General features: G+C 40.8%; 1 protein-coding gene across 3 annotated transcripts in view; it reads right to left on the reverse strand.

The window, feature by feature from the left end:
- The window catches only part of kcnc2 (potassium voltage-gated channel, Shaw-related subfamily, member 2), a 75539-nt gene extending 72020 nt beyond the window's left edge, over nucleotides 1–3519 (reverse strand). For all 3 annotated transcript variants that reach the window (XM_068306739.1, XM_068306738.1, XM_068306740.1), the window contains exon 1: nucleotides 2478–3519. In XM_068306739.1, the coding sequence (XP_068162840.1) occupies nucleotides 2478–3032 (555 nt within the window). In that variant the 5' untranslated portion in view covers nucleotides 3033–3519. The remainder of the gene's footprint in view (nucleotides 1–2477) is intronic.
- Nucleotides 3520–10221: the final 6702 nt, after the last annotated feature.

The raw sequence follows: 10221 nt of genomic DNA on the forward strand, positions 1-10221 counted from the left end.
TACAACACTATATAATACTATACAACACTATATAATACTATACAACACTATACAATACTATACAACACTATACAATACTATACAACACTATACAATACTATACAACACTATATAATACTATACAACACTATACAATACTATACAACACAATACAATACTATACAACACTATATAATACTATACAATACTATACAACACTATATAATACCTTACAACACTATATCATACAACACTATACAATACTATACAATACAATATAATACTATAACAATACTATACAACACTAGCACAATACTAATGGTCCCATTTAGAGCTGTGCAAATATTTGATATTAGAAAATCAAATATCATGATAGCAAATACTCCGTGATGCACTGGCGTCACGCCTGGAGTTTGCCCCGCTTCACGCCCCATGCCAGCTGGGATAGGCTCCAGCTCCCCGTGACCCACGCAAGCGGTCAAGAAAATGAATGAATGAATGATAGCAAATAAATCAATACTGATACTTTAACAATATTGTAGAAATGACTATTGATGACTTTTTTGATAAATGATCACATGCAATGTACATTATTGCCAAAACTGGGGAAAAACAATCATTATTATAGCTCTACTCAATTATTATATGTTGCATATTATAGCTCTAGAAAACTCCTTCATAGAATAACTGTGTATTAATGTGGGATTTACAGCAGGAAGAGACAGGACCATACAACCATAACAACTAATGTCACGTTATTAATATATAATAGATACTGACAAGTCCAAAATGATATTCTAGCTGTATTCTATATATTTAACACAGCATGTTACAAACGTTCACATGATCCGAAAATGATGGTTTCCAGGCAACCAGCAGGGTTACCTGTTTCACTGTGTTCCCAGGATTTATGCTAAGCTAAGCAAATAGAAATGAGGTGGTGAATCATTAACAGCAGTGGCTCAACAAGTTAAATGATGTGTGTCTGTAAACAGAATGGGAGAGGCCAGTGGGAATCAGCTGTGACGAACCAGACATTCTTAATGTCATCGATTCAGGATGACCAGAAGTTTCTCTATTTATTATCCGTTAGTAAATGATTTAAAGAGCAGCAGCACAACTGAGTGTCTCATCAAGAGGTCGTCTACCCAGTGACAACTGTCCTTCATCACACCAGCTGATGCTGACACGTGTTGCATGAACAAAACCAGCGTTCATAAGAATGACAGAATCATTTCAGCTGAATATCTGCTTATTGGTTTGTTAATGTAAAATAAAGAACTATTCCTTTAAATTCTGTTTTGAATGCTTCACGTGACATGAATGCAGGAGGTAAACACCAAATAATCTGTTTGTGCGGAAATATCCCTGTGAAACGTGAGCCACCATAAAGACCATAAAGATGATTCCAAAACCGGATGAACTTTTGGTTTTTGGACATGAAGACACCTGCAGCAGCTCTGTTTCAAACAGTGTCCCCTCTGACCACACCCCACTGATGATGTCACAGCATGCCAGCTGCCTATAAGAGATAGATTTGCTGTCCATTACCCAGAATCCTAATGCAGCCTATGGCGAGCTTAGCAGAGATGCTGTCCTGAAGTGGAACCGAGGGACCGGAGAGGGAGACAACTGTTACTGACATGTTGTTCTGTGATTGGCTGGTGTGAAATCCATTCAAAACACAGCCTTTTAACAAAACTCCATATCAGCAGATGATGAAAATTCATGGGGATAGAACAACGTGTCAGATTTCACATTAGTGCAAGACAAAACTTCCAAAATCCAACCTGTTAACTGTCACCATTGTGTCTCATCGTAACACAACACTGATGAAGATGACAAGAGTCACGTCGTGCGTCCGATAATCCAGACACTCCTCTAAAGTCCTGCACATTTATTTTGTTCTCCTCACACACTGAGTGCCTCTGAGATGCAAAAAAGGACCGAATGAGGTCCAAACAGGTGTTGTGGGTATTTAGAGGAGAGCTCTAGAGCTCTAACCCAATAAATAAAGAAGAATCACTGCAATGACAACAACAAAATAACACATGTATGGGATGTGTGGCTAAAATAAGCAGCATCAGAGTGGAACAAATGTTTGGCACAGGCCTAAACACCTAAAGCACACTGAGCTGAGAATATCCTGATGTGTTAACACCTCATTGGCTCATGACAAGTGGAAAAAAGAAGTGATATTTGCACCTTCTTGCAATCCAAACTCAGAAATAAGACTCACTACAAGGCAGCGATATTTCCCTTATTATTATCAGTGATGACCAAAAAGACAACATCTACCTTTTAGAAGGGGCAGAAATATGTTCAGACTTTTCACCAACTTCTGAATTACTTTCTTTACTCTTTCTGAGAGATTCTGGGTTTCAGTTTCTTGTGTACATTTTAGATTGTGTCGTAGTGATAGTGAAGGACAGACAAGTGAGGTGTGAAGCAGGAGATACGGATGCGATGCCCCCCAAAACGCGTCGGTGCGCCCTTACCCTCGCCGCCCTGGAGGAGTAGGGATCCTCGAATAGATTCCAGATCACCGGTTGCCACTTCCTCCACAGGCTGACGTTCCCGTCCGCGGCCACATCCTCAATGCCGAGCCTCTTCCCGATCTCCTCATCCTCGTCCCCGTTGTCCACGTTGAGCTCGAACACGTCCAGAGCCTCCTCCGCGTCCCGGTGCTGCCGGTATGTCATCCAGCAGCAGGGCTCCACGTCCGTCTCATCGATGCCCCAGAAGGAGAGCTCCTCCTCGAACAGAGGTCCGCACACATCCGCCGGGCAGTGGAGTTTCCCGGTGCGGTAGTAGTTGAGCACGTAGGCGAACACCCCCGGGTGGCGGTCGAAGAAGTACTCGTTGGTCCGCGCGTTGTACTCGATGAAGCCGGGGACTTGTTGCAGCTGATCCAGCACCGAGTCGATGTCCGAGTCGGAGGCGAGCAGGGCCAGACGCGTCCCCGGGAGGGTCTTCAGGGTGCTCTTGTAGGTTTCGTGCCTGGTGCCCCCGACGTTGAGGATTATCCTCTCGTTGTCGTCAAACTTGCCCATCGCTCTGTATCAGACATGACTTGATGGAAAGCGTGGGGGAAGTTGGCGAGTGCAGTCCGGAGGTAACGGCGAGCCCGACGCGCACACACGAACACACACACACACACACACACACACACACACACACACACACACACCCCACAGTCCTGTTCACGAACGCTCCAGCATCTCGGTGCGCAGCATCTCCGATTTCACTCATCAGATGACGTTTGGGTGGTTGTTGCGGGGGACGAAGAGGACGTCCATCGTTTTTTTTATGAAGATGTCGGTGCTGGTCGTCGATTTGTAGCCCACGACCCGTTCAGACAGTCCGCGCTCCGCGGGGTGGACGATCTCAACCGGTGGCTCCGAGGGAACTGCGCCGCTGCTGCGTCTCCTGCGTCCCTCCTGTCTCCAAGACGCACGACCGCTCGTCAGCGTCGGGCCCGTTCCTCCCAAACATGTGACGCTCCTCGGAAAGTAACAGCTGCTTGTTTGCCATCGTGATACAAACACTCATTTTTTGATTCACTCCAATCCTGTTGATTTATAAAATTAGAAGTTCAGGGGAAGTAATGAGACCTGTTCGACCAACACGAGGAGACGCATCTGAAATATTCGGAATATTACTCTGAATTATTTTGAAAATTCCTGTAAAAATGTTTTTAAAATGATGTTTTTCCCTTTTGTGTTGAATTTCATTATATATTTAATGAATAGCTTCTGGTTTAGACTGTTGTGTTGCAGCATCTGCAGATGATTTGACCTTGAGATTTTCAGTTTTGTCTTTGACAGCACATGTACATGAGACCAAATGACTCCTGAATGAAAAGAGCTGGAACTTGTTGAATCTTTTTTTTTAAATTATTTGTGAAGCTACAAATGTCAATTATATAACTCAAACTTCTGAAAAATTAATTTAGTTTGTTCTGAGATGTATGAGGTTTGGAGTGTTGGTGAGGACAAAACCAACAATGAATGAATGTCTGTCAAATCAGGCCTCCAAAAATGATCACCTTTTTCTTCATTTTCTATTCTTTTATCTATTTTTAACTATCTGGAGTAACAGGTTAGTAACAGATAGTTCTCTGTGTTTGAGGCAGTAATACTTTGAACACATTGCACATAGAAACAAGCACTGGCTGTGAGTCCATAAAGTAAATCCTGAATACATTAGGAAGAGGAGAGTGTGGCGACGGAGGGAACAGATGTGTCTCCTCCTTTGTTGGTTATAAAGGCATTGGCAGAGTGAACATGAACTGTGTCAGGTTATAAATGTTCACCTGCATGAATGTGACTCCATGACACGAGTCAGCGGTGAGCTAAGAGGAAGAAGAAAGAGTTGCTGATGGAACTGAAGGACTCGGCTGATTGGACCAACATAACACTCAGTGAATACTTGAGGCCATGTTGAGAACAGAGCAGGGCTGCATTAAACGGTTTGGGGCCCGAGGGCAGCAATTGGCTCTGGTGCCCAATTTATCACCCCAGCTCCTCCCAGTGTGGGCGTGCAAAGTCAAGATAGAGGATTGGTTTTGGGTTGATGCTCCTCTGCAGCACGCTTCTCATTTCAAATGAGTAATAAAGGCATGAAGACCAGGTCGGTTTTATAAACTTCCATGAAAAGAAGGCAAAGTCCAACATCTTGTAAGGTCTAATTCATCTTCACATCACCGTCAGCACACACGTGGGACATGTGGTGCACTTTCATGAAGGGCCTCAAGGAGGAGACATTGAGCCAATGGGCTCCATGGAGGAACTATTACATGATCCAAGTCGCTCCTGTCTGAATGAAGAGCAGACAGACTCCTACACCTGTAGAAGGAGAGGAAGATGCTCACGTCAAATCGGTTAGCCCACACAGATGGGGTCAGTTTACGCCACAGCATCACACTGGGTTCACATCGGAAACTACACTCCAGAAGTCTAGAATCTCCATCCTTATGAAGATCACGTTGGTAGCACACAGATATGACTTATAAAACACGTGTGGAAAAAGCTTGCATGACAATGAAAAAAACAATGAAATTTGTGAATCAGAGCAGAGTCAAAAGCTGACATGTCTTCTCTCAGCAGTGTTTGAGGAGGAAAGAGTGACATCTTTAGGGAATCCACACAGAACTCAATCAACAGTGAGACACAGTCGGGGGCCTGCCTGTAATTAAATGCATCACTGTTCCCTGATGTAAGGCTGCTTTGTGAAACTGCAACTCTGAGTAACCCAATTACTCATTTTAGGATCTGCTCACAACCAAGTCTCTCTGGTTTCAAATCTGTCTTCTACCTGGAAATAAATATTGAATCAAAATAATGAAGCAATTACTTCTGAGTTATTTGCTATCATCATCAATTGATCATTTTATTTTATAGTTCATAGTTTCATTTTACATTTCACTGGGTACATTACAAAAAAAACACAAAAAGTAAAATTCTTAAATTTCAGCTAAAGTGATTTTTACATTGATACATAGAAATTAAATAAGACACTTTATTCCATATGTAATATTCTTTCTCAGATGGCGACAGGAAGTGACAGGACTTCCTGTCTTCGTCCACCAATCATTAGGGATTCAGGGGGAGGGGCCAGGTTGGGTTTAGATTTCAGTTTAAGAAAATCTGTAAGTGACTTCTTTATTAAATCAGTTTGAGATTTTAGCTCTTCTGAAGAAATGTATTATCACTTTAATATCTGTATGGAAACAAATTTTTCATGTCTCATTTAATTTGTTTTAAACATGAATGTTAAACTGTTCTGAATTTAGGCTTATATGACCATTAACCTAAAACAAATTAGGCCTTTTGTTGCTTATTTTTTCATGATTATACAAAAACATCCCCCCTTCTTCTTTCTTTTTTTAAATTGCACCCTGACTATACACAAGGCTATTGTGCTGTAAAGTTAAGAGACATAAATCATATATAAACCACATTTTCACTATGACCAGGGTCACCAACAGAGGTGAACAGGAGGCCTCTGAAGAGCATCTACTGATGACATTATTCGCATTATTCTCTTCTACCTTCTTCCTTTCATTTCAGTTCAAATTGAAGCAGCTGTCAAAGTTTGAATTTGAGACCTTTTATTGTTTTCCTAATGAGACCATCCATCACAGAATAAGGATATGGAACTGTAGCGGGTCACAGTGGTCCTTCCTCTCCAGCTATCCTTCCTCTCCACAATAGAGGAAGCAATTCACCCCACCCCACCCCAGTAATATCTGCTCTAAAAATAGAGCAGCCAGATAGCTGATCTTTATCGGGAACCGAAGAGAAAAGAAAAAAGAAAACTCCATTGCAGAGCCAAGGTCCTCCGCCAGTCTATTTCCCCCAAGTGAAGTCACAGGATAAGTCCCGGGTGTGTGTGTGTGTTTGTGTGTGTGTGTTTGTGTGTGTGTGTGTGTGTGTGTGTGTGTGTGTGTGTGTGTGTGTGTGTGTGTGTGTGTGTGTGTGTGTGTGGTGGTGATGGTGGGGTGTCAGAGGCTCCACAAGCAGCCAGTTCCAAGTCAGGTGCACAGTCACATCAATCAAACAAGATGCAAGAATAACACATCGTGAAATTACGCTCTGTGTTTTAAACGCAGAGCTTCCTGGGAATCATCACCATCATCACCATCATTATTATCATCATCATCATCATTATCATCATCATCACCATCATCATCATCATCATCATCATCATCATCACCATCATTATCATCATCATCACCATCATCATCATCACCATCATCATCATCATCACTATCATCATCATCATCACCATCCTCACCATCATCATCATCATCATTATCATCATCATCATCATCATAATCATCATCATCCTCATCATCACAGCGAAGCAGAGTCGCCTCATCCTGATACAGAAGACCTGAAATGACTGAAACAAGTGTGAGTAGGACAAACTCCTGAGTCCATTACAGTCCTCTACAGTCCAGTGCAGTCCATTACAGTCCACTGTAGTCCACATCAGTCCACTACAGTCCAGTATAGTCCATTACAGTCCACTACAGTCCAGTATAGTCCATTACAGTCAACTACAGTCCACCACAGTCCACTACAGTCCATTGCAGTCCACTATAGTCCATGTCAGTCCAGTACAGTCCACTAAAGTCCACTATAGTCCACGTCAGTCCACTACAGTCCACTACTGTCCACTATAGTCCATTACTGTCCATTACAGTCCAGTATAGTCCATTACAGTCCACTACAGTCCACCACAGTCCACTACAGTCCACTTCTCCCAGTCCACTTCTCCCAACCAGCGCTGCTGTGTGTGATTTGAGTCTCAAAGCTTCTGAAAGACAAGTTCTTGGGCAGGACCGTTTTTGATATTAAACTTCTCTATGTATTTTTTTGGTAATACAAATTTTGTTTCAGAAACAAATATCAAAAAATTAAAAATGAGCAGTTATATTAATTTTCATTTTAAAAAAGCCAAAATACACAACACACTTTCATATTTCAAAGCCAAAAAGAGAGAGGTGAAATTTAATAAGGCAATTTGATTTCTGTTCTGTTTTGAATAAGAAAAGAATAAAACAAATACAGGAGGCGCCCCTAATGGCCTGACCCTCCCTACTACCGCTCCCCCACCCCAAAGTGTCTCAGAGACCAGGAAAATATGGTGTAAAAATAATGGCATTTTAAAGTGGATGTAAAAATGTAATAAAAACATTGATGGTCTATTTAAAAAAATGTTTTTAGAACAGCAACATTCTAATTTTAGAACACAAAACACTATATTTAGAACAAAGCATATTCTATTTTGAGAACAGAGAACATTCTGATATGAGAATATTCATATCATCACCATAGTGTGCTGCATTGGGAGCTGTTTTCAGTTATTACTATATGGGCCTGTGCTGTGGAATCATTAAATAAAAGTTGATTCTCATTCCAGGTAATCTTTACTGAAAAAAAGTATGCTTGATGACAGAAGGTGATATTTATGAGGAGAATTTTGAATTGCTATAGAAACCGTAAGGCAACGGGACAAAAGATATGTGGGTCCATAGAATCAGGACGAGCGTTCCTTTCTCTGAGCGAGCGAGCAGCGACCTTGTCAGGAGGATGCAGGGAGACGCTTCTGCTCTTTCAGTCTGAACTTTCCTGAACAGACTGTCTGCAGGGTTTATATCTGATGAAGCACAATACCTCTGCCTCTTCCTCCCAGAGGTCTGACAACATAATCCTGCTGAGTCTAAAGACAAGCAGACACCAAAAGGACAGTTCTTTCTTTTCAATATGAATTAAAATGCTGCTAGTTCAAATGTCACTACCATTAATGACAGAAATGGAAGTCTTACATTGTGAGATCTCATTTCTTTCACCGTAAAAGGGCAGCTTGGCACCGTATAAACGCCTAATGAGTTCTGTGTGGCTTTACTCAACTTTAGAGAATATTAAATATATGATAACTGTCCTTCAGGTATCTCCACCTTCCCCTCAGGTAACAGCGGTTTGTTTAAATTGGTACTTCCATAAAGTTAGACGACTCACAAGAGACAGGATACGAGATATCCACTGCTCAAATCCTGGAGTGAAGCCTTCATTTCTCTCAAGGCCAACGCTAGTGCATATTTTCTCCGTGTGAATTAAATATCACATCTTTCAAACGCAATACTGCCATTTTATGACTTATAGTTGTCACCATATGTGTAAAAACTCTACCATCAATACAAGACAGAAACCTCGCTGATGGCTTCAGGATAAGGAAAATATAAGTGTTTAGTTATAGGACATTACATTAAATGTCAGGATTTATTAAGATACAAAAACAAATCCATTCAATATGACCTTCTTTAGCAATAATTAAAAAATTTTTTGAATGTTTTATGAATCAGCATCATGTGTGTCATCAGTTAGATGTTTTTAAAGTGAGTGGTATAGTAGAAAATGTTGCACTAGCGTTAGCAGTAATGTAGAGGTATAATTAGTAATGTAGAGTTTATAATCAGTCAGGTTATCATCAGGTATGAGGTTTAAACAGATTGCATCCACTGTGAAGTCAACGAACAGAGATAAAAATGAATTACTCCTAGAAACTAAACAAAAACTATTTAAAGACATTCTCAGAGTTCCTAGTTTAAGTATCTCTGTGCATCAGGGAGGTGAGGTGGGGACTCATTTGTTAGAGCTTCACGTGGACTAGGTCAGAACTCATTACTGCTTAGGTCCCAATTATTCTCAGTTTTTTCTCTGGTTTTTTTTTCCAGCTGTGGATTGTGCAGATCAACACATTAATACATCTAATTCTGTCATTCTGATTCAGATTATTATTGACGGGTTTCAGGTGGAGAAAGAGAGATTGACCGCTGGGTGAGCTGCACTGACTCGTGACAACAGCACTCTGAGCTGTCTGAACAGAAACGTTTATTTCAGGACAACATGGACGGAACAGACTGGACCAAACCATTAAATACACCTCATCTGAAGTGAGCTTGATGATTCTGGCTAAAACCACTGGAGGTCTTCAAAAGCTGACAGAAGAAGAAAGGTTTCCCACCTGCTCCCTAATTTTCCCTCCTTTATAACATTCACATTAAAATTTACTGAGTGAAGCATCACATAAATCCAACCATCACAATAATTAGATTCCAGTCATCACTCATCAGATTAATCAAAGCTGTTCCTTTGTCAATAAGCATGAAGCTCAGCTACATGTTTTTTAACATTTCACATTTTCACAAAAAATTTTTAACACTTCAACACCCTTGGGAATATTTCTTATCCCCTGTAATTGGAAGTTCAGCATGGTTCTGAGAGGGGGGATTAGTTTGTGCTGCAAACAATTATTAGTGTTTTAGCATTAACAGCATAAAGTAGAATAAAAAAAAACATATTATCCTGCAAACCACCCTTGGATGGAATTAAGTGGAAATCCCACTGGAAAAAACTGAGCTGATTAAATGCTGCTCTCCTAATTGGGAGAACCAGGCTAATTGGTGATGAATCCCAGATCTTCTTTTTCTCCATCGCATGAGAGGAAGTCATTAATAGAGACTGTATCTCTAATTATGAATTGATGTGGGGAGTTATTACCGGGATACTTTGGAGAAATTCTCAAAACTACCGCAGTTTGTTTGGAATAATAGAGGCTTTTTATTCACCAGTTAGTTAATTTCACACTAATTTTGAGACCTTATATAATTTAATCCATTATTTAACTTAAATGTATTCAATTCAAATATACTGATGGATGTATGAGGATCGA

This window comes from Antennarius striatus, chromosome 22 (assembly GCF_040054535.1).
Source record: "Antennarius striatus isolate MH-2024 chromosome 22, ASM4005453v1, whole genome shotgun sequence".
Taxonomy (NCBI): domain Eukaryota; kingdom Metazoa; phylum Chordata; class Actinopteri; order Lophiiformes; family Antennariidae; genus Antennarius; species Antennarius striatus.